The sequence below is a fragment of the Onthophagus taurus genome, chromosome 3 (assembly GCF_036711975.1).
Source record: "Onthophagus taurus isolate NC chromosome 3, IU_Otau_3.0, whole genome shotgun sequence".
Lineage (NCBI taxonomy): Eukaryota > Metazoa > Arthropoda > Insecta > Coleoptera > Scarabaeidae > Onthophagus > Onthophagus taurus.
This window is the reverse complement of record NC_091968.1, coordinates 9,091,235-9,115,806: the sequence shown is the minus strand read 5'-3', so window position 1 is coordinate 9,115,806 and position 24,572 is coordinate 9,091,235. Positions and strand designations below refer to the sequence as shown.

The window sequence follows — 24,572 nt, the reverse complement described above, 5'->3', positions numbered from 1 at the left end:
GTATAATTTTTATTTTTTAACAATGTAAATTTTTGTTTTTAAATTTTTTTTGAGAAATGTTATTTTTTGAAACGTTTCAGCTATAACGTTTCTTAAATTAACATGACAGTTTTTTTTTGATGAGCAGTTACGACATGAGATTATTAGGTGATTAAGTAATGAAAAATTGAGTCATAAAAGACTTTAATGTAAGATAATTGAAATTATGTAATATACGAATATTTTTTTTGTTATTTAATTAAAAATATAATATTGTTTTTGAGCAAATTTCGATTATTATTTATGTCTTAAGAATTCTTGTTCCCAGCTTCCAGCAATTTAATCCAAATCTGTTAGATTTTGTAACTTTGGTGTAACAACAATAGAAACTTGAACAAAATGCAGAAGTGACCAGAACAGACGAGACTACAAGCTCCTGATGTTTAAAATTAATTTTTTTTGTCGGCGGACCCCACAGCAAACTTCAAAGTGTAGGAAGAAATCACGCATTAGCTTTATTCACCACTGCTGAAATTGAAGAGCGCCAAAATGGGAAAGGTACGTACAGAACTATTTGCAAAGGTTAGATCTTTCAAATAAAAAACCTTATTTAAATCGAGCAATACGTTCAAAAATTATTGCAGTCTGAAAGTGGTCATCATTTTAGGTGATTTTTTATGCTTCTTTTATGCTTCTCTTTATGTTTTTAGCCAATTAAACGTGTGCACTCTTGGGAAATTTCAAAAACATGAGACAACTTAATATCATAGCATGAATGAGTTGATAGAATTTGAAAATCCCTAACTTGTAGGTCGAATTAAAACTTGGTCTTGCATTTGGAAACAAAACCATCATTAGTTATCATGTTATATCTTCGGATGACATGTTGCAAGCATCTTCAAAAACAAGTTCAAAAATGTTCATTCTTTTACCTGGGCGATTGATATTTGTAAACAAATCTAACCTTACTCAACATTCCATCACGGTATAATTGATACTTTAACAGAAAACTAACCTTACATAACACTCAACATTCTTACCCTGGTTGCAGGGCCGGATCGCACCTTTTGTGGGCCCGCTCTATATTTTTGGGCCCCAAAAAAGTCTAATATTTCCATTTAAGTATTATGATTAATATGAATAATAATGTTTTTTGCCTCAAAAACAAGTATTTACATAAATATATACATTCATAACAAATATAGACATAAAGGCAAACGGATCAATTTATCGCAATAAACGATATCTTCCAAGAGACCCAACTGGTAACAGTTGTATATGTAATTTTAAATAAATAATTATGGCTACCAAAAAAGTAATACTAAATGATGTGCTAATAGGACTGAGCGAATGAGCATATTTGAGTTATGTAACGGATCGACAGTCAGTTACTACAAGGAAGGAAATAGACACAAAAAAAAGTGCAGTAAAAGATAGATGAAAGGCAGACTAGAGAAGAAAACAAACACGTATAGGTCAAGAAGAAGATAGTTGAAGAGAAATCAGATCGAAATTGATATTGTGATCCATGTTAACCAGTAATCGGAATGTCATTTAAAGGATTATAAATAATTATTTTGCACTTTAACTGGTTAATTAAATATATTGATTTGAATATTAAGTTCTAATTTGACATGTTTCGCTTAAACAATGTAAGCATCTTCAGAACTACAAAATGAAAAAACAAAAATTAAACAGACTGATTCAAAAATTAACATTGCAAATTCGGAACATTTTCAAACCAAAAATTTCATTTAAAAAGAAAAAAGGTTACTTACAAATGAACTTTGTTAAAGTTGAAAAGTCATTCGAATAAATTCTAATTCACAATTCGTCGAACGAATAAAATAATGAGAACAATCACAAATTCATTATGTACTGGAGGAAATTGAGTGTATAAATGTGTTGCTTTACCAAGTTACAAAATCAAAAACAAGTTTTTTTAAATCAACAGATGTTAAAATTACAAAATCAAAATGCGCATGTACATTGGAATAACAATTAAATGGTCAAAGAATCTTAAATTTAAATTTACAAAATGAATAAATAATAATCAAAATCCAAAGAAAAAACGATAGACACGACAAACTTAGTTGTTAGGTTAAAAATATAGAACATAGAAAAATACTGGGACCCCAAGATCTGCGAAACATCTGTGTGGCTAAACAGATGAGTCCTCGGTATCTTGGGGAAATGGGTTAGATAAGGATTTGTATATTAGGATCTTTCAGTAAAATATCTGGTCATTGACACATTCCACATCGTTTACATTATTCCTAAACCTGTCTATCTCATAATTTTCTAGTAAATTTAATTTATGGCCTTTATTTTGAGAGTGTAGCAATTTGACATTTTTGTCAATATAAAAATCATGATTATGAGTTAAAAGATGTGTATCAAAATTTGACTATTCTCTTCGGATATGTTCTTTTATTCTATTTTTTAATGGGCGACCGGTTTCACCTATGTAGTAGGCTCCGCAAGTATCACAGGTCAATTTATAAACCCCATTCTTGTCTAATACCGTATTTTCTCGAATGTAATCCGCACCTTTTTTAAAAATTTTATGTGCTCTAAAATCAAATGCGGATTACAATCGGGTGCGGATTAGATTCGCAGTCGTATAGTTGCAATTTGGAAAATAGTAAAATAAAATCACATTATAACAATAACACTTTATTAAGGGTTTTAGAACGATATTTACATTTTTATGTATCATGTTCTTTGGTCCTTCCCATATTACGTCATCTTCGGATCAATACAGATCAATTCGGATTATACAAAACTTCTTAAATGATGTTATAATATTGTTTTCAGGGATCGTTTTCCATGTCGCCTACACTCACTGAACAAGTTCAGAAGCTGCTAGCATCAATGTTATGCGTAATTTTTCGCAACCACTCGTTTATAAAGAAATTTCCCACACACCTCTTCTTTCCAGTGTGTAATTGGGTGGCATATCCAGATATACTACCATTTTGTTGACATTTACAGTTTGAGACAAATTGAAGTTTTCTTGAAAATCATTAGGAGCTTTTGGGAAATTGTAGTTCTGCGCCTCAACGATAACACCATTCGGCGCATAAATCCCACAATCCAACCTTTGCTAGTATTAAAAATTTTTAGTCCCTCCTTTCGTTTTTCTTGAGAGAACTAGAAAACTGCCTCGTCAGTTTCATGAAATCATCTCTTCTTTGGCCCGGTAAATTTTTTGCACGATGCCTCACAGTTTACAATAGCTACCTTGTCTTTTCGCAACAGCCGCAACGTTACTCTCATTAACAGCAAAAATTGTACCAACTTTTCGATTTCCTTAACGCTAACTTAATAACATCTCTTTAAACTTTGCTGTATAGAAGAACCTTCTAGATTTTTGCTACTTTTTTTTTATAATTATGCTATTATATGTATAATTAAGCACACACCACGTTCGAGCTACTACGAGGGCAGTATATGAACGGAATTCGTGCTAGGCATTACTATTTATTTTTAAAATTATATTTATTTTCCAATTTTTTCTGGCTTGGTAAATTTAAAGTCTACTCTAATAAAAACTCGTCGTAAGCAAGGTTTCTTTAGGTGCATCAGCGTCAGTCAACAGAAAAATATATATTTATGGTTGACAACAAGCATCGCATCGTTTTGGTGTTGTCGAATTGCTCAAAGAAAGATGCGGATTACATTCGCAAACTAAATTTTTTTACCACTATGCATTTTTAAAATCAGGGTGCGGATTAGATTCGCGAAAATACGGTATATTTATTTTATCTTTAGCGTTAATAAGAATTCTTTGCAACGTATTGTTATTTTTGTAGGATAATTTAATACCGTGATTCTTACAAACATGTTTAATGATGTGTGCTACTTTTCCAGGATAAGGGATAGATCTATATATTTCATCTTTGGAATTACCTATCAGGCCTATTATATCATCTGTTAATTCTAGCACATATAACATCGCTAAATTCATGATACAATTTTTCAGAAACACTATGAAATTTAAAGCAGACTACACAATTAACAATCGTTACGATTCGATTGACACCTTACAAAATTTAAAATATCCACGAAATTTCACTTTGATTTCTTTTGATATTACTAACTTATACAGCAACATACCCATTAAAGACACATTAGATATAACCAAAGATTTATTGATTGATAGTATGTGTTGAAAATGCTTTACATGTCCATAACCTTTTAAAAATCTGCACAGAACAAAATGTTTGCCAGTTCAACAATAAATTCTACAAATATAATAAAGGATTACCAATGGGTTCTCCTCTAAGTAGCCTTTTAGCAGACATATTTCTTAACCACCTTGAACATAATTTACTTGACATCAAAAATAACACTAATGATAACATCAGTGGCATCATTCTTTGGCGTAGATATGTGGATGACACTTTAATAATATGGAATGATGATGGTCTAAATTTGGTTGAGGATTTCCACTCATACATTAATAACTTACACAGCAACATTAACTTTACAATAGAAATAGAACAAAATAACAAACTTAATTTCTTAGACTTAACATTGATAAATAACAATAACCATTTAATTTTTATTCCAATGTACATGCGCATTTTGATTTTGTAATTTTAACATATGTTGATTTAAAAAAACTTGTTTTTGATTTTGTAATTTGGTAAAGCGACACATTTATACACTTAATTTCCTCCAGTACATAATGAATTTGTGATTGTTCTCATTATTTTATTCGTTCGACGAATTGTGAATTAGAATTTATTCGAATGACTTTTCAACTTTAACAAAGTTCATTTGTAAGTAACCTTTTTTTCTTTTTAAATGAAATTTCTGGTTTGAAAATGTTCTGAATTTGCAATGTTAATTTTTGAATCAGTCTGTTTAATTTTTATTTTTTCATTTTGTAGTTCTGAAGATGCTTACATTGTTTAAGCGAAACATGTCAAATTAGAACTTAATATTCAAATCAATATATTTAATTAACCAGTTAAAGTGCAAAATAATTATTTATAATCCTTTAAATGGCATTTTTTAAACTTATTAAACTAGCTGCATTGCGAACAACAGCAGGCAAATCGTTCCACAACGCAATCGACTGCACTGTAAAAGATCTGTGGTAGATTTCAGTACTATGGACTGGAAACATGAGTGTAGAGTTCGACATTGATCGAGTGAGCAAGTCATGTGATGCTAAAAAGTGAAAGGCATCGAACAAATAAGCAGGAGTGCGGGTATGGGCAATTTTGTACAACATAGTAAGCATGCGAAATGATCTACGACTCTGGCAAGTCATCATCTACAGGTTGTTATCATATGGAGTAATGTACTGAAACTTTCGTACAACAGGAGGAAGGTAGCAGCGAAGTTTTTTCAAAGTATGGTAACAGAAGTAAACCCTCTTACAGATTCCGTGAACTTGTGGCCGCCAAGACATCGCCGAATCCATTACCACACCAAGATTTTTGACCGTATTAGAAAACGGAATAACGGTGTCACCAAGCCTCAGTTGAAGGGTAGTTAAGGAATTAAATTGTGCCAACAAGGGGCAAGTGCCAAATGCAAAGGCTTGCGTTTTACCTAGATTCAGGTTAAGTCCATGACGTCTAGACCAATCAAGAGAGATCGTTGTTAAGATGCAACAAAGCATCTGGGAGGTTGTTAACAGTTGACGAAATATAAAGTTGAAGGTCATCTACATACAAATGATAGTTACACGAGATACCATCACTAATACTATTTATGAAAATTGAGAAGAGCAAAGGACCCAGCACACTGCCCTGGGGAACTCCACATTTGATGTCAACAGGAGAAGAGAGTACAGATTCCACGCGGACACGTAAAGACCGACAGGAAAGGTAGGACTAGAACCAAGATACACAAGAAGAGGTAAAACCAATAACAAAAAGCCTAGTTAACAGTAGGGCATGGTCCACAGAATCAAATGCCTTACTAAACTCAAGTAACACTGGCAAGGTAACACAAAGGTTATCACGCGCAGATCTAATATCATCGGTGATCTTAATCAGTGCTGTAGTAGTACCATGCCCTTCACGAAAACCAGACTGGAACTTGTTAATCAGATTAAACTCCACAAGATATTTATGAATCTGCAAATAAGCTAAGAATAGAAATGGGTCGAAAGTCACCAACATGGGACGGAGATTTAATTTTTGGGATAGGAATAACATGGCGATTCGCCAGATTGAGCGAAATATAGACTGTTCAAAAGAACAGTTGAATATATGTGTTAGGGGAGTAATAACTATATCCAGAATGGGTAAAAGGAATCTGAGTCCATTATCATCTGCTCCGACACTACTTAGTGGACTTGCAGTAAGTTAAAGCATCCCGGACCTCAGCATCTGTAACCAAGCTGAATGAAAAGGAAAGCACGTTGGTAGATGCAAGGATTTCATTAATAGTATTCTGCCTAGTTATGTTACCAACCACCACAGGAGGATCCGCAAATATGTATATTATATGCTTATGCAATATCAAACCAGAACCGGGCCCCTGTAGGTGCAGGGACCTGAGGCGCGCCTCAAAAATGGCAATAATTAGTTAACTTCTATAGTTAGAATATAAAGTTCGTGCGATTTAGTGGTTTGAACTAGGGATGTTACGAAGGTGAGTTTGCCAGAACCGTAGTCGGAATCGGAGTTTTTAGATTTGATTTATCGGAGTCGGAATCGGAGCCGGATTCAGAGCCGGAGTCGGAGCAGGAGTCAGAAGCGGAGTACAAGAGAGATGTGATAGTTAACTGTTAAGAGTAACCCTAATAAAATGATAGAAACATAATACAGCAATTAGTCTCTTTAATCAATAATTAAAATATTAATTAGGTATTACACACACACTCGTACGTAGGTACGTAACAATAGGAAAATATCTTAATAGTATTAAATTTAATTTAAATCAAATGAAGTGACTCTAAAAATAGCAAATTGTATTTAATAAACAAAAGCTTAGCAGCTTTCTTTGCCGAATTTGCGTCCACTTCATTGAAGTAGTTCCATATAACACTCGTTTTAGGCTTCATTATTCAGTCTATAAAAAACTATCACTTCGATAATACTTAACTCACAAGTTATTATTTAGAATCCTTAAAGGCTCGATGCGCGACGAGCTTAGACTAATACACAAATGAAAAAACAAAATACAACTGAACAATACATGCGAGCGGGATTTCCCGAAATCGATCGAAAAAGAAAACGAAATAACAAGCTAACGTTAACGTAGACGCACAGTGCTGCCAAAGAGTTTATAACGTAATAAAAAATACTTTACGTTAAAGCATTTTTTTATTAAAAGAACGTGCGAGATACGTCGAATCTTATACACTGCTACATTTCGATCTTCGTTATAACTCCGATTCAGAATTATCGGAGCCGAAGTCGCAGTCGGAGGTGTAAAATCAATCGGAAGTTCCGACCTTTCGGAGTCGAAGCAAAGATCCGTAACATCCCTAATTTGAACATGTCCGACGCATTTTTTATGCTGAGATAAGTTAGAAAAATCAGTAATAATTTTTCTTTCCTCTTTGTAACTCGAATCGGGGACATACTATACAGGCTGTATCGGAATGACGTGCCCAAACTTCAGGGGGTGATTCTTTAGGCAATTTTAAGGGTACTTTGATATATTAACTGTTACCACCCCCGAGCACGGGGTGCTAAAAGGATTGGAACATCTTCAGGGGTTCTTTTCCGCACGGGTCCATTCTTTCTCAACCCTTGTAACGTGGTATACTATTGATAAGGGATGTGAACAAAAGAGAAACAAAAATAAACGTTCTTTTTCCTAACTAAATTTATTCCAACAAACTATTTACAAAAAATTAAAGAGGATGTTAAAGGGAATTAATCAAAAGCAAAAGATAAAATGAACAAAATGAATAAAATAAACAACATACTTATGAAACTAAATCCCAAGGATAATAATTTAAATATAAAATAAATTCAAGTAACCCTAATAAAACACACAAACAAAAAACTATAAAAATTATTAATTTCTACTTACATCTAATTAATCCTATGAAACTCAAAAAACTTCACTTCAAAAATTAAATAATACAAAAAAAAACTAAACTCTTAATTTCTCAAGTATGTTACCCACTCCCAACTCCTTCTACGATCCGCGCCCAACTCTTTTTACTTCTTCCGCTACCCGTGCTATCCTCCCACTTGACTCCCGTTGTTATAAGTTTAGTCATTGAAAGAAAATTAAAAAAAAAAATAATAAGTCAATCAGCATAATATAATCCACATTTTTTAAGTGGGTTATTCCCCTTATTACATAACCATGAGCGACTTCGGCTCCCCTAAGGAGCTACACCCCTCCAAAAATGGCGGAAAATTTTGGTTTAATTTGATTTTCTCAAAAACCATAAACGCTAGGAAAATAAAATTTGGGGAATATGTTTAACTCATAATAGGGCACGTTTTGACCCTATTTGTACTTTCAATCTACCCTTCTAAACGTAACCACCCCCTTTACATTTTTGCAAAAATTTGTTCATATATTAAAGTATCATCATTCAGATACATCCTGTATAAACAAAAAAATATATGACATGTTCATTCATTTTATATTTGATAGCAAACAATTGACATTATATACCTCTTCCTGATTTTTGGAATAACCCTCAATCGTGGTAAGTATTACAGTTTCATATTTACCTTTAACGGAAAAAACGTGTTTGGGACTGTTTTCGTATATAACGGACTTTTGGCTATAACAGACGCCCCGTCCCACTATGGGCAATTTGAGCCGTTTGCTGATCATAAATGGGTTTTTCGAAAGTCGTAATGTATTTCTTTTTTCAATTGAATCCTATAGTAGAAATGTCAGATTTTAATAATTAACATAAGTTTTATTTTTATATGACGTATTTAAGTAAAAAAAAATTATCAAAGTTTATATATCTCTGATTTCACGTATTTCGGTTACTTTTGTCGTGATTTTTAAAGACTGCTAATATAAATTTTTAGTGTAAAACCTATATAACGTCATATCTTCCCGAAAAGGTTGTTCAATGGAGAACCTAATTCAGCTATCAATAAGTAATTTCATCGTTGCATTTTAATAATAAACGTAGGATTATCCGATGACATCAATTTCGAGATTTCTTTAACTATCGCTAAAGTTTTAGCAGTTAGCGATGTTTAGCGATGGTCTACAATATATATAGTTTTAAAGACTATTTATTTCTTTAAAACATATAAAAAAAATTAGCTGCCAACATTTGCCTATTTAGAAGTTATTACCAGAAAACTAAAAGAGTCCACGTCACGCACAGAAGTGTTGTTTATAAGTGTCTTGTTTATTGACGACGTACATAACTTAAATGCAATATGGCTTTTCTTAGGTTAGGTAGCTTAAACTTGGCATACAGAATAATAATATCACGAGAATATAATCAATTTTCAGAATATCGGAAGAATCATACTATACAGTGTGTCCACAAAAGTTATATCCGTAGTACATTTTTATTTAAATATAAAGCCCAATCATTTTTAATTATTAAAAAATAGTCTAATTTTAAAATTATTTTTATAAATATTTATTTATTTGCATGCTTTTCAAGTTATTCAACACAATATGTAATCAGTTTTCGGTTATATATTGTTGCCCATTAATTTAGTTGGCGTGAATAACTCTTCAACGGCCAATGGCGCACTTAATTTTTTTGGTAATATTGACTGAGCCAATCATTTGGCTCATGATTGGTTAAACCAGGAGTATACTGTATCTTTATCTGTTCTAAATGAAGAATGCGACGAATCTGTTGGTTCCATGCCATCTACATCTAATGAAAAGAGAGGAAGACCGTATCTACCTTACGAAGATTCTGCAGCATCTAGTAAGAGACGAAAAAATACCACATTGCTAAATGAATATGGATTTGATCGTATATACAGTGCGTATATTCAGGGATTATGGTCAATGGGAGAAAGTGATGAAGCAAATGTAGTGGAGACTATAAGAGATTTGCAGCCTGATGAAAAGAAAGCAATTTTAAAACAGATCCACCATGATAAATCACAACCATTGACTGTAGTTGAAGCATTAAGCGTTTACATTGATTTAGATTTCACTAAAGCACAATATTTATACCTTAGAAATCTAACCAATGAGAAAAGCTGCTTTTTATTGCCACCTTCTTATCACAACATCTAGGAAAGTAAAAAAAGCTGTTATCAACCTGTTTCTAGCATAGAAATCAGCAATACATATGCAAAGGTAACATCTTTACAAGATTTATTAAATCACACAAGTACGGTAGTGTGGCAAAATCCTGTCCCCTCTTCTGTGCGGATTTGTCGACCAATTTCAATCGAGTTTTTAAAGAGACTCCCGAGAAAACAAAAGCCGTTGTGGATGATATACAAAGTCAAATTGGTAGTTTGAGTTCATCGGTAATTACAAAGCAAGGAAAAGCAATACAAATCAAACATGACATGTTTCTCACTATGATAGATGGAAAAGTTGCCCAAATAATAGCAGGTACATCTTCATGTTCGACATGCACTATTTGCGGTGCTAATCCACAGCAAATGAATAATTTAGAAAAGGTGGCAGCAAGACCAGAAAATGATAATGCATTTCGCTATGGTTTGTCAATGATACATGCCTCGATACGTTGCATGGAGATGATTTTACACATATCATATTATCTACCCTTCCGAAAGTGGTCAGCTACTACCGCAGAAAATAAACAATTAAAAAGAGATAAGAAAGCTTTGGTCCAGGCACGATTCCGCAAATAGCTTGGTTTGATTATTGATGAGCCAAAGAAATAAGTGGTAATACAAACGATGGAAATACTGCTAAAAGATTTTTTTTGTAATGCTTCTTCTTCGGCAGAAATTACCAGTGTCGACGAAATATTGATTAAGCGATTTCACATAATTTTTCAGGTGTTGACATCGGGTGTTACGGAAACGGCAAAAATATACATTAAAAATTATGACTGGTATTACATGCCATCTTCCGTACATAAAATATTAATTCATGGTGAACGTATCATACGACATTTTGCAATTTTACCTATTGGACAGCTATCAGAAGATGCACAGGAATCTCGAAATAATGATTACAAAAAATTTAGACTACATCATGCACGAAAATGTTCTAGATATGCTACAAACGAAGATGTATTTTATATACTCCTTTATACATCAGATCCATACATAACGAATATTACAAATCAGTGCATTAAAAATGTAAAGAAACTTGACGAAGAAACCCTAGCTCTTTTAACACAGCATCACCTGGTTTCTGAAAATTAAATTGAATAAGTTGAACAGTGTCAGGCAATGATGGAATATTGAACGAGTTAAACAATATTATACATATATTATACATTGTATTATAATATTTATATCTCAGATAGATTGTAATCAGTTAGGGGTTTTTTCAATAATAATATTACTCTGTAATATCAATAATATTCATAAAAAAAATAATAAAATGATTAATAAGTGATTTGTTAAGTAAAATACTACTTCCGGTTTCATGATTTCAATGTAATTTTTTATCTATATATTTTTCAGACATAAAGGCTTATAAAAAATTTTAATAATTTATTTTACTTAGTACCAGCTTATATGAAACAAATGAGTACAGTTTCAGGTAAAGTACTACTTCCGGTTATGTGAGATGGTAGAAATTTTGTATCTGAAAGTTACTTATTCTTATTCAGATTTTTACAAAATTTTTTAACTATTTCTAAATCTGTTAAAGTAAACTGCTACTTCCGGTCGACAGATTTGTTCCAAAAGTTGGTAGAGATCAACAGTCTTAATTTAATAGCCGCATACCAAATTTCATGGAAGTAGATAATTGCGTCTTTGAGTTATCGTGTTTACGAACACACGTATATATACATACTATATACTAACAGATACATATGTACAGATGTAATGCTAAAATGGTCAAAATAGGTTCTAGGACCATCAAATGTAAAGATTCATCACAACCTCGAAACGGTAGTTTGGGACAGAAGTTGTCTTCATATAGTTTGTATATATGAGGAAATAAAAATAATAAAAAGAAAATTAAAGCGTAAGGGTTTATTTGATCCATGATCGACCAGTTTTTGATAATTGAAAAGAAAAATCAACTGTACTTTTTACTGGTTTTAAATTTATTAATCGTTTTGTCTTACATGTTTCGATAACAAGTTATCATCTTCAGAGACGCTACAAAGAATTAAATTATAAATTATACTGGTTTTAAAAACATGTGGGTTAATTAACGAAAATGAATAATTCTATTTAAAAAATAACTAAAAAATACTTACTGCGTCAAATTTAATTAAGAAGAAACATTTAAATTAAGGTTCAACGTGAATACAATCAAAGATCGGGGTGTAAAACTAAAATTCTTGTTTGTAATTTGTTTTTGGTGTTAACATCTATGCTGTTGCTGTCGAAATAAAACGTAACGTGAACTTGTTCTTAATCGATAACGGAAAGAAAGAGAGATGTAACTAACTGGTTGTACCACTATTGCGAACTCTGTGTACGAATTAAATTGGTTTTTAAAAATCAAAATCACATTCATATCAAATATATTCTATGTTAAGATCAATAACTTAATTTATTCTTATATTATGTGTTCATTATTGTGTTTCCTACTTTCATTTAACAGATCTAAATGTCGATGAGTTTCAAAATGAAATATTTTCCAAAATGAGATAATATAAAACGAGAAATAGGGAGAAGAAAGGGGGGGGGGGGGGGGAAAGGGAAAAGGGAATGTTTGGTCGTAAGGATCCCAAAAAGTGCGAAATTGTGTATACGTACCACCTACACAAAGTCCTCTGCAATTTGGGAGGTTAAGGTTAAGGAATAGGAAAGGGGTTTATCAAGGATTTATAGAGTGGAGTCTTAAATGTGTGTATCTGGTCGTTTAGACATTCGATATTTTGATTTTTGGTTCGACATTTATCTATCTCATATGTTTCTAATAAGTTGAGCTTAAATCCCTTATTCTGTTTATGGAGTAGTGTCAAATTTTTATTAATGTCAAATTCGTGGTTATGGATAATCATATGTCTACCAAAGTTGGAATTTTGGTTATTTTTGTGTTCTTTAATCCTTTGTTTCAATGATCTACCGGTTTCTCCAATATATGTTGCACCACAGGTGTCGCACTCTAATCTATATACACCATTCTGTTCAAGTGTTTGTAATTTATCTTTTGCATTAATTAAAATTTTTCCCAAGGTATTATTGTTACTAAATGAAATGTTGACATTATATTTAAGAAAAGTTTTACGAATAGAATAACCAATATTGCCCGGGTAATTTATTGAGCGATAGATTTTAGTTATGTTTGTTTGTTGTAAGCTTGTTGAAATTAAATGTTGTTGTTTTTTATTATATTTTTTTATGATATATTCAATGTCTGATTCTGTATATCCATTATTTTTGGCTATATTATGGATTATGTCTAATTCTTTATTTCTGCTTTCTTTTGAAAGAGGTGTATTATAGTATCTGTAAATGAAAGCCCAAAATGCTGCAGCTTTATGGTTTTTGTGGTGGTAAGAATTTTTGGGAATGACCGAATCTGTCTGCGTCGGCTTTCTGTAAATGTCGAAAGTAATTAATTTAGCGTTGTTAGTCAAGGTGAGATCTAGAAAATTTAATTTGTTATCTTCTTCAATTTCCATTGTGAAGTTAATATCATTATGCAAACCATTAATGTAGGCATAGAAAGAATGAATTGAGTCTAGGTCTTTGTTATTCCAGATGATTAGTACGTCGTCGACGTATCTGCGCCATAGTAAGATATTAGGATTATTGGTATTTAAAATTTCTTTTTCTAAATTATTGAGGAAAATATCTGATAGCAACCCACTAAGTGGTGAGCCCATAGGTAAACCTTTTTTATATTCATAAATTTTACAATCAAACTGACAAAAATTTTGTTCTGTGCATAATTTTAAAAAATTGTAAATATGTTCAGTATTTGTATCATTGAATTTATCTTTAATTAACTCTTTTGCTAGTAGTAATGCTTCTGTAATTGGAATATTGGTGTATAGATTAGTTATGTCGAATGATAAAATAGTGTAATCTACTGGTAATGTGGTGTTCTTTATTGTGTTGATGATTTCGTTTCTGTTTTTTATGGTGTATTTTGGTTTGAATTGTATGTCATTTTTAAATATTTGTAGTAAAAATTTGGATATTTTATATGTACTTGAATCCAATGAAGATATTATGGGTCTAATAGGTAGGTTTTGTTTATGTAACTTAACGAGTGAGTATGCTAATGGTATTTTAGGGTTCATAGGAATAAGATTGTATATTGTAATATTTTGTTCTTTAAGAAATTCTTGTGATGTTTTTATCTGTTTCTTTACTTTGTTGTGAAATGCGGTTGTGGGGTTTTTATTTAATTCTACAAAGTTGTTTTGTTCAAAAAACTCTAGGGTTTTTGAGTTGTAAATATTTTTGTCTAAAATTACTATACCTGCATTTTTATCTGCCTTTGTAATTGTTAATGAATTTGATCGGATTTTATACTTAATCTTACGCAACGTATTAATTTCTTGTTTATTGTTGTTGTTTTGGTTATCGGGAACTTTTTCCTTTTCTTTCTTCTTCAAGATTTCTATTAATTCCTTTCTTAAATTCTCTTCTCCTGGGATTTTATTAGCAGCGACTTCTAAATCGATGGCCAGTTTTGCTGTGTCTTGTAGTTGTGGTTTTATTGCATACTTGTGTCCTTTGTTGAGTAAGTTCCATTCGTCGGTGGAGAATTGAATGTTTGATAAATTTGTAACTTTTTGGTGGAATTTGTAGGATTTTGAATATCTGGTAATGTTCGCTTTATTAGTCAATATATCATTTTTCCTTTCTTTTAGATTGTTAATCTTCTTTTGTTTAGTTTTCCATAGTCTTGTAAGATCTTCTCTTTTGAATGTTTTGGCTTGGTTTATTATTTCTTCTAATTCCAGGTAGTGAAGTTTTCTGGTTAGATTATGATAAATAAAGTTCAGTGTTCTATTATATGAATCTATGTTTTTATGATGTTCTTTAATTTCAGTGTTTACGTGTTTCATTCTAATTCTGTTTATTTGAGAATCAGTAAGATGTCGTGGAAGTTTGTAGTTTGTGTATTTTGGGAAAAGATTTTCTGTTTTACAGATGGAATTAAACTTGATATGTTGTCTCTTTAATTCAATCTTAAATGTTAATTCTTTGTAACGGTGGATCATTTCGGTAGTACCAAGGTTATCAATTAAAGCGTAAGGGTTTATTTGATCCATGATCGACCAGTTTTTGATAATTGAAAAGAAAAATCAACTGTACTTTTTACTGGTTTTAAATTTATTAATCGTTTTGTCTTACATGTTTCGATAACAAGTTATCATCTTCAGAGACGCTACAAAGAATTAAATTATAAATTATACTGGTTTTAAAAACATGTGGGTTAATTAACGAAAATGAATAATTCTATTTAAAAAATAACTAAAAAATACTTACTGCGTCAAATTTAATTAAGAAGAAACATTTAAATTAAGGTTCAACGTGAATACAATCAAAGATCGGGGTGTAAAACTAAAATTCTTGTTTGTAATTTGTTTTTGGTGTTAACATCTATGCTGTTGCTGTCGAAATAAAACGTAACGTGAACTTGTTCTTAATCGATAACGGAAAGAAAGAGGTGGTACGTATACACAATTTCGCACTTTTTGGGATCCTTACGACCAAACATTCCCTTTTCCCTTTCCCCCCCCCCCCCCTTTCTTCTCCCTATTTCTCGTTTTATATTATCTCATTTTGGAAAATATTTCATTTTGAAACTCATCGACATTTAGATCTGTTAAATGAAAGTAGGAAACACAATAATGAACACATAATATAAGAATAAATTAAGTTATTGATCTTAACATAGAATATATTTGATATGAATGTGATTTTGATTTTTAAAAACCAATTTAATTCGTACACAGAGTTCGCAATAGTGGTACAACCAGTTAGTTACATCTCTCTTTCTTTCCGTTATCGATTAAGAACAAGTTCACGTTACGTTTTATTTCGACAGCAACAGCATAGATGTTAACACCAAAAACAAATTACAAACAAGAATTTTAGTTTTACACCCCGATCTTTGATTGTATTCACGTTGAACCTTAATTTAAATGTTTCTTCTTAATTAAATTTGACGCAGTAAGTATTTTTTAGTTATTTTTTAAATAGAATTATTCATTTTCGTTAATTAACCCACATGTTTTTAAAACCAGTATAATTTATAATTTAATTCTTTGTAGCGTCTCTGAAGATGATAACTTGTTATCGAAACATGTAAGACAAAACGATTAATAAATTTAAAACCAGTAAAAAGTACAGTTGATTTTTCTTTTCAATTTTTTCAAAAAGAAAATTGGTACTCTTACTTCTTGTAATGTAGAATATTCTTACCAAGTTTGAAAGGTTTATTTTTAAAAATAAAAAAGTTATTGATTTTTGATCAGCAAACGGACTAAATTTTCCATAGTGCGTCCCCCGTATTAGTCCGTTATAACAAGATTTTACTGTAATTCTTATGAACTTAGCAACAATCACATGATCAGAATTGTAGTTCAAAAGGCGAGTTTAAGAAATGAATACAAAATAAACACAAACAAAATTAATTTAAGTTTTTTATTTTACAAAATCATTTCTACGATCTTGGTCGTTCTTTCTTCTCTTTATACAAAGCTAATAGGGAGACGTTAGCTACTTTAACAACCTGTAACAAAAACAAAAAATCAACTTAAGAAACATACATGTATATTAAAAAAATTCAAAAATAAAGAAATTAATCATAAAATGTTACTAATCACAACATTAAAATGTCATTGGATTGGCTCTAAATTTTTAAAATCATTTTATTTCACCTCTAATTTAACTAAAACATCAAATTAAAACTCACCTTAAACCTAACACCAGGAATATCACCAACGGCGTGACCTTTCCTACCAAAACCTGCAACTAAAACTTCATCATTTTCTTCAATGTGATTCAAACAACCATCACGGGGTACAAAAGCTGTGATTTTCTTTCCATTTTTGATTAATTGTACCCTCACACATTTACGAATAGCCGAATTGGGTTGTTTAGCTTCAACACCACTAAAAAAATGTGAATTAAAATAACGCACAAAAAAGAAAATTCACAAGAAATGTTGATATAACTTATTTGAAGAAAATAGAATAAAAATTTCGCACAGAATTCTCCTGTGATTGGCAAATTTAAAATAAAAACCATTCACAAAGAAATCCTGCGCAAAATTATTAATCAAACAATTTTTTTTTAATGTAGGGCACATATCAGAGCGTAAGGTTCAATAAAGACAACCTCCCAATGGTTCAGAGCCCCTTTTCTCTAGCACCAATTCAAAAAATACCATCCAGAAATTAATAAATCTGATATAGTAGTCTCATGATGCAATTTTTGTCTCAATTTTTTTTAACTTACACTTTCTCGAGGACGATTCCTTTGGCATGGGAAGCTCCACCGAAAGGATTGGCCTTCCAACGGGTCCCCAAATGAGCCTTTTTGTAGTCTTTATCAGCCCAACGTTGCTCCCTACGATGATTCACGTGTTTTCTCGCCGTACGTAATCCACGGGGCTTACCTACAGAGATGAAGTTCAACCAACAAATCAATACTCACTTCGAAATTTTTTTTTAATAAATTTCAAAAAAATAATACCACCTCGTGGTAAATTAACATTATTAAATTAATATTTGTTAATAAAAATGGTTAAAAAAAATCTTCGTTAAGGGCGGATGGTTCGGATAAAAAATAGTTTGGTTATGTACGCTTTGACATGCCTAAAAATTTTAATTTCGTTTGGGTTAAAACTAGATTTATACTGTTTTGGGATAATTTATTAAGAGGAAAGGGGTTGTTTAGTGATGTTTTTGAGAGAAATTTTAATTAATTTTGTGAAAAAAAGGCTAAAATTCGATGGAAAAACACTCACCCATGTTGACTGTGAAAGAATCACTTGTAAAAAGAAATAACAATACGACTTGAAGTAAGCGGTGGAAGTTATTGGCTTTTAAACCGTACCAACCTAAATAAATTAAGAACACTATTTTTAATAAAATTTTGGTTATTTGTGTATTTTTTTATTGATTTTTTAGAATGAAACGAAATAAATAAATTAATAATAATAATAAATAAAACGATTTGAATTTCTAATACACGCTTTTACATATTTACACGTGGTTTTAATAGAAACGATCGGCGGGCAAAAGATGGCGCTAGTTAGAAGTTATTAAATTTAAAATTTATTATTTACTTTTATTGTAAAAAAAATTTATTGTTTATTTAATTAAACATTTAACCTTCAACTAACACTAGATTTATAACTAGAAAGTTGTAAATTTAAAAATAATTGTATTATTTTAAAATGAAGTAAGTAACGAAATGAAATTAGGCTAATGTCAAAAAAATAAAAATAAAATCAACATAACCACAGAATAACTTATTCTGTGACATAACCTCGAACGGGTCCAAGAAGAAAATTGATCTGCGGCCTCTTAGCACAAAAATACCAGCTACCAATAAACTTGGTATCAATCTTGGCCAAGCAGTCTTTTGAAATCTATGTAATGCTATACCAATTTATAAAGGATACAGGAATTCAGCTGTGATACAAAATTGTGATGTATGAATATTAAGATATTGACTAGTAAATAAATGAAGCTGTGATGAATCCCACTTAGAACTACCACTAAATCCTAAAAGATACCACCAAGATTCCTTGTTCTAACCTAGTACCAAGGGCTCTCCTAGATTTTGTTTGTTTTCCCTGTTTAAGCAGAGTCACTGGGCCCCTGGCTCGCAAAAGAAACCTAATATATGTTAATCCATTATTGTCTGTAATTTTCTCTTAAATAATAATACCACGGGGCAGAGAAGAGAGGGAAAAGAAAAGCCAAACTACATGAAATCCAACCATTGCAAAGGAAAAAAACAAATAATGAAGAAAAATAACGAATGGTAAATAAAAAACAAAGATGACTAAGCAAAGGAAATGAATGAATAAAAGCAAAAATATCTAGTTGTGACACTAAAAATTAAAATGAAATGGACCACCTGTATATGAGTGTAAGGGTTGAACCCACGATAGAGAGAGAAAGACCTAGTGACTGGAGTATGAGATGAATGGATGTTTGAACTCCAATGTACACCTGTTTGACAACTAACCATAACCTAAAACACAACCAACCATTATACAGAATGTATCTGAATGACTGCAGCAAACTTCAAGGTGATTCTTTAGTGAATTTTAAGGGTACTTTGATATATGAACCATGGGCGACTTCGGCTTCCCAAAAAAGGCGAAAAATGTTGGTTTAATTTTTTTTTCAAAAACCATAAACGCTAGGAAAATGAAATTTGGGGAATATGTTTAACTCATAATAGGGCACATTTGACCCTATTTGTACTCTCAACCTACCCTTCTAAACTACTAACCATAACCCCCCTTTGTTTTTCAAATTAATTTTTGAATAAAATTTTATCGCGTTGTTATAAACCTCTTCTCATAATAGTTATTTATGTACCAAGTCGACAAAGTGATGCTTTATCGAACGAGTCTGAGTTTGCGAGTCGAGCGAGCGAAGCGAGCGAGGCGAGTACACCCTCGCGCTCCCTCCGCAAAACCAGTCATAACGCAGCATTTACGCTCATTCACTCGACGTTTCAAAATAATGATAGTAGGGAAACCACTAACATTAAAACGTCAAAAATATTTCTGACAAAATTTGCAAAGCCTACTAAGATTTTTTCATTAAAAATTCTTTCCAACTTTTAATTAACAACCCAACAGCTTAACAGTTAGTGTTTGCTTAATTATTTTTTTTTGTCGGAAATTATTAAGTTTTAGAAGAACATCAGACAGACAAAAAAGTTTTAGAATAGTTTTATCTATCTAAGGGTGCGTTTACGTTGGAGCTGCTTAAACGATACTAGCAAAATAACGAAATTGTTGTCATAGTTTTATATGCAAGTGTTTATATTGGAGCGACGAATTGTCACAAGCTTGACAGCCGACTAACGATAAGAGCGACGCTAATTATATTCCCTATTTTCTTTGCTATTATCAAGTGTGGTCGGCATGGATATCGACTGTTTAATTAGTGAAATTTTTGTTAGATCCCCCTTGTGGGACCAAAAAGATAAAAATTACCACAACAGATTTGTTCTGACAAATCGTTTTCAATTCATTTTGCGCCGCTCTTATCGCTGCTCTCATTGTTGTTCTTACCGTTTATCGCAGCTCTCGTTCCAATATAAACACCTGCATATAAAACTATGACAACAATTTCGTTGTTTTGGTAGTATCGTCGCTATTATCGTTTATCGCAGCTCCAACGTAAACACCCTAACTGAAATTTTTCCAATGTATTTATCATTTTCATAAAAGAAATCTAGGCATAAATTGAACGGGGGTGGTTACGTTTAGTAGTTTAGAAGGGTAGGTTGAAAGTACAAATAGGGTCAAAACGTGCCCTATTATGAGTTAAACATATTCCCCAAATTTCATTTTCCTAGCGTTTATGGTTTTTGAGAAAAAAAAATTAAACCAAAATTTTCCACATTGACGGACGTTCTAAACTACCTAATGTAGTTTTTATGACTCTTTAGTGATCCCCAAATTTTCAAATATTTTTCTTCCCTCATTCAAAACTTATAGCTCCGCCCCGGGAGTTTTTGAAAACCTGTATACGGAGTGATTTTTGGAAAACGATCCGCCTAAGATATTTCCGAACTTTTAACGTTCACCCCTGCGCCCTCACGAATACCTTCCCAAACATTTTAAATGGAATGACCCATCGCGTAGTATCACAAATGAAAGCTTATCTTATAAGGATTATGGTGATGTGTCACTTTCCCACGTTTCCTATTTTCTCATACATTATGACAGACATGATCATTACGAATTCAAATTTAGTAAAAAACATTTGCTACAGTGATGAGTGCACTTTTTACTTAAATGGATATGTGAACAAGGATAATGTACAATATTGGAGCGACGAAAATCCCCATATGACAAGAGAGAAACATACCCAGAGACCTCAAAGGATTGATGTTTGGGCAGGAATACTAGGTAATTCAATAGTTGGACCCATATTCATTAATGAAACGCTAAATAGTGACGTGTACTTGAATATATAGAACATCATCGATCCTCTAATAACTGAAGAAGTTGAAAACCAGCTTGATGAAGAAGGTAATCAAGTACTCGACGAACATCAATTGTTCTTCCAGCAGGATGGTGCTCCACCGCATTGTTCGTAACTGGCCTAACCGGAGATTTCCAAATCACTGGATTGGTAGACAAGGAACAATCGAATGGCCTCCACGATCACCGGACCTCACAAGTAATGACCACTTTAAATGACCCCACTTCCTTTGGGATCATTTAAAGTCAATAGTTTATAAGACTAAACCCATAGATTTAAATGACTTGCGTCAACGAATTATCAACGAGTGCCGAAACATTCCACGAGAAACTTTTCAGAAAGTAAGGCAAGAATTTGAAAACCGGCTTTACTACTGCATGGAGACCAATGGTGCTCATTTTGAGCAGTTCTTGTGAATGTTCTTTTTTTAGTTTTGTTAAAATGTTATTTTCAACGCCTACTAATGGTCGTTACTACCATCTTCTGGTTAAGCTATCTAAGGGATTATTACTATGGTTACGGCTATTTCACGCGCTCTGATTGGCTAGTAGATGATTTTATCTATAAGATAAATTTAACTAAAAGATGGTAGTAATGGACCTTAGATGTTTAAATTCTTATCCTAATGTAAAGTGAATTGATCATTTCTCAATGCTAAATAAAAAAATGTTCAAGAGGCACATCACCATAATCCTTATAAGATAAACTTTCATTTGAGATACCACACGATGGATTATTCCATTTAAAATTTTTGGGAAGGTATTCGTGGGGGCGCAGGGGTAAATGTCAAAAGTGTGAATCATAGGTCAAACCGTTTCCCCCTTGAAATATAAATGAATTTGTTTTCGGAAATTTTTAATTTCCTTTTGGTTTTTGAAATATCTCAGGCGGATCGTTTTCAAAAAATCATCCTGTATACATGTGTATACCTGACTTTATTTTTATTTTATTTAATTCATGCTGTGTTAATTCCGTACAAGCATGCGTCAATAATAAATTTAGTTGTGACCCGTGATACCTTTGGCGCTGATAGCATACAACACAAGAACAGCTTCTTTACCGATTGAATTAATGTTCACATTTTTGATTTTTAGTTGTCTAAGAAATAATCTAAAAACTGTTTATAGCAGGCTTGTAGTTTATTTATAACGAATAGTGACAAGAAGATTGAAAAGGAAAGTATTGTTAATGTTAAGATTGATTAATGAAGTGAGTAACTAAAAGAAATAAAATCAGGGGTTGATATGTGTCTTTTTCCAAACAACCAAGTGAATTGTGCTTATTTATAAAATAATTTTGTAATTTAATTATAGTTTTTTATTACATACTTTTTTTACTTCATTTTATATGTTTTTTTATTTTGTTGTTTTACTTGTATGTAATTTATTTTATCAAATTTTGTTTTATCATTAACATTATAATACCTATTACACTATATAATTGTTTTTTGATAACTGTGTATGTTGAAATTTTGCAGAAACAAATTCGCTATAAGCGAAAATTGTTTCTGTTTAATTTTATCATGCAGTTTTCAAAAATCAAGGATATCAAATTTGAAAGATTTTTAAAAATTCCCGCGCATGTTCACTAGCGCCATTGGTATCGCGGGTCACAACTAAAAACAGCGTTAAATCTAAAGGTGGAGAACACGCCATCTATATAAGTATATATATTTATTTAATCTATGATTTAATTTTACTTATTAATTTTTAAATTTGACTCATGTATTTGCAAATATTCATGTATTTGTTTATTGTGTATTTTCATTTATGTATATCCATGTAATACAGGGTGATTCACATAAGAACCGACACAGAGCAGGGACATGTAGAGGACAATAAATTAAGATGATTTAACGCAACTTATCTCTATACCAAGTTGAACCCCTGAGGAGTTATAGGCCTTCAAAGTTGGGTCTTAAATTTTTAAACATTGAATATCTTCGTAATACATTAAGCTAGAAAAACCAAATTTAGTATACGATATGAGTGTACCGAGGGTATTAATTGGTAGCAAGTTGAGACCAATTGAGGCATTTCATAGGGTTGATTAAGGGTGATGGTTCCCTAAATTTTGGCAGATTTTTTAAACCTTTTTGTGGATTTAATACATTATTACCTCATTTCATGTGGAATTTAATTCTAAAACTTTTTTACTCTTACTATTTTTTAAAAAACATTGTCGTTTTCATAAAAAACTCAAAAAACTAAAGACGCGTATCTTGTTAATGCTACTTAAAATCATCGAAAATTCAGTAGTCGGCTGTGAAATTGTACGTAATTTGAGAAATAAACTGTTTATTATGAGCTAAAAAGACATCGTCCATAAACCAATTTAGTTTAGGTATAATAATTTTCTAGTGATAAAGAGAAAATCCCCAAAATGTCAAAATTAAGTACTTTTGGTTTTAAAATCGATCATAACTAAAGAATGAAAGGTGATGACGAAAAGTTTTTTAGGAATAAATTGTTTATTATGAACTAAAAAGATATTATTGATAAACAGATTTTGTTTAGATGTAATGATTTTCTAGTGATAAAGAGGAAATCCCCATAATGTCAAAATTGAGTACTTTTGTTATCAAAATCGATCATTACTCAAAAATTAATTGTGATGGAGATAAGTTTTTTTGAAATAAATTGTTTATTATGAACTAAAACGACATCATCCATAAACAGATTTGGTTTAGTTATAATGATTTTCTAGTGATAAAGAAAAAATCACCAAAATGTCAAAATTGAGTACTTTTGGTATTAAAATAGATCATAACTCAAAAATTAAAGGTGATGGAAAAGTTTATTTGAAATAAATTGTTTAGTATGAACTAAAAGGACATTACTCATAAACAGATTTGGTTTAGTTATAATGATTTTCTAATGATAAAAAGAGAAAATCACCGACATATCAAAATTGAGTACTTTTGGTATTAAAATTGATCATAACTCAAGGATGAAAGGTGATGGAGAAAAGTTTTTTAGGAATAAGTTGTTTATTGTCAACTAAGAAGACATCATCCATAAACAAATTTAGTTTAGATGTAATGATTTTCAGGTGATAAAGAGAAAATCCCCAAAATGTCAAAATTGGGTACTTTTTGGTGTTAAAATCGATCATAACTCAAAAATGAAAGGTGATGGAGAAAAGATGGAGAAAATCTTGTCGTCAAATAACTTCAGGTTCGTTCCAACCGCACAAATTTGACTCGTCGCGTCGTGTACGCGTACACGACTAGTACAGGACTTTTTTCTGTGCATGTTCGTCCGTGGACACGTTTGTGTACGCGTACATTTCGTCAACGCTGTTGGAACGGTTTTCAATTTCTATGTACGTTTTATATCCAACCCTGCCGATAGTTAGCGCTGCAACCACAATTTACCATTTCAAACGAGATCCATTT

The 24,572-nt window shown here is 31.7% G+C and overlaps 2 protein-coding genes and 1 long non-coding RNA gene across 4 annotated transcripts; 1 reads left to right on the top strand and 2 right to left on the bottom strand.

Annotated features, from left to right (window-relative positions):
- Window positions 1-12,097: 12,097 nt before the first annotated feature.
- LOC111423238 (HEAT repeat-containing protein 1 homolog) lies at window positions 12,098-15,706 on the bottom strand. 2 transcript variants are annotated; one of them, XR_011639938.1, is made up of 3 exons: window positions 15,474-15,706; window positions 12,275-15,372; window positions 12,098-12,173 (listed from the first exon to the last, which is right to left on the bottom strand). XR_011639938.1 is itself a non-coding variant. In XM_071194852.1 (2 exons), the coding sequence occupies exon 2, from the start codon at window positions 15,254-15,256 to the stop codon at window positions 12,818-12,820; it is 2,439 nt and encodes an 812-aa protein (XP_071050953.1). In that variant the 5' UTR covers window positions 15,257-15,372; window positions 15,474-15,706; the 3' UTR covers window positions 12,098-12,817. The 2 variants fall into 2 exon arrangements, 1 of the variants encoding a protein (XP_071050953.1); XM_071194852.1 differs by having other exon boundaries at window positions 12,098-15,372.
- On the top strand, window positions 15,648-16,337 carry LOC111416978 (uncharacterized). The gene is made up of 2 exons (XR_002706632.2): window positions 15,648-16,160; window positions 16,262-16,337. It is a non-coding gene; the product is annotated as an uncharacterized lncRNA (long non-coding RNA).
- A 283-nt stretch (window positions 16,338-16,620) lies between these two features.
- On the bottom strand, window positions 16,621-18,041 carry LOC111415660 (ribosomal protein S23). Its single transcript, XM_023047416.2, has 4 exons — window positions 17,962-18,041; window positions 17,451-17,610; window positions 16,906-17,104; window positions 16,621-16,722 (listed from the first exon to the last, which is right to left on the bottom strand). Exons 1-4 carry the CDS (start codon window positions 17,963-17,965, stop codon window positions 16,654-16,656), a joined length of 432 nt encoding a protein of 143 aa, XP_022903184.1. The 5' UTR covers window positions 17,966-18,041; the 3' UTR covers window positions 16,621-16,653.
- Window positions 18,042-24,572: the final 6,531 nt, after the last annotated feature.

Coding starts and splice junctions, on each gene's coding strand:
- LOC111423238 (XM_071194852.1), bottom strand. CDS start 15,256: ATGGATCAAATAAACCCTTACGCTTTAATTGATAACCTTGGTACTACC.
- LOC111415660 (XM_023047416.2), bottom strand. Junction 17,105..17,450: donor GGAATCGTCCTCGAGAAAGT/GTAAGTTAAAAA, acceptor ACATTTTTTTAG/TGGTGTTGAAGCTAAACAAC. Junction 16,723..16,905: donor TTCCTGGTGTTAGGTTTAAG/GTGAGTTTTAAT, acceptor TTTTTGTTACAG/GTTGTTAAAGTAGCTAACGT.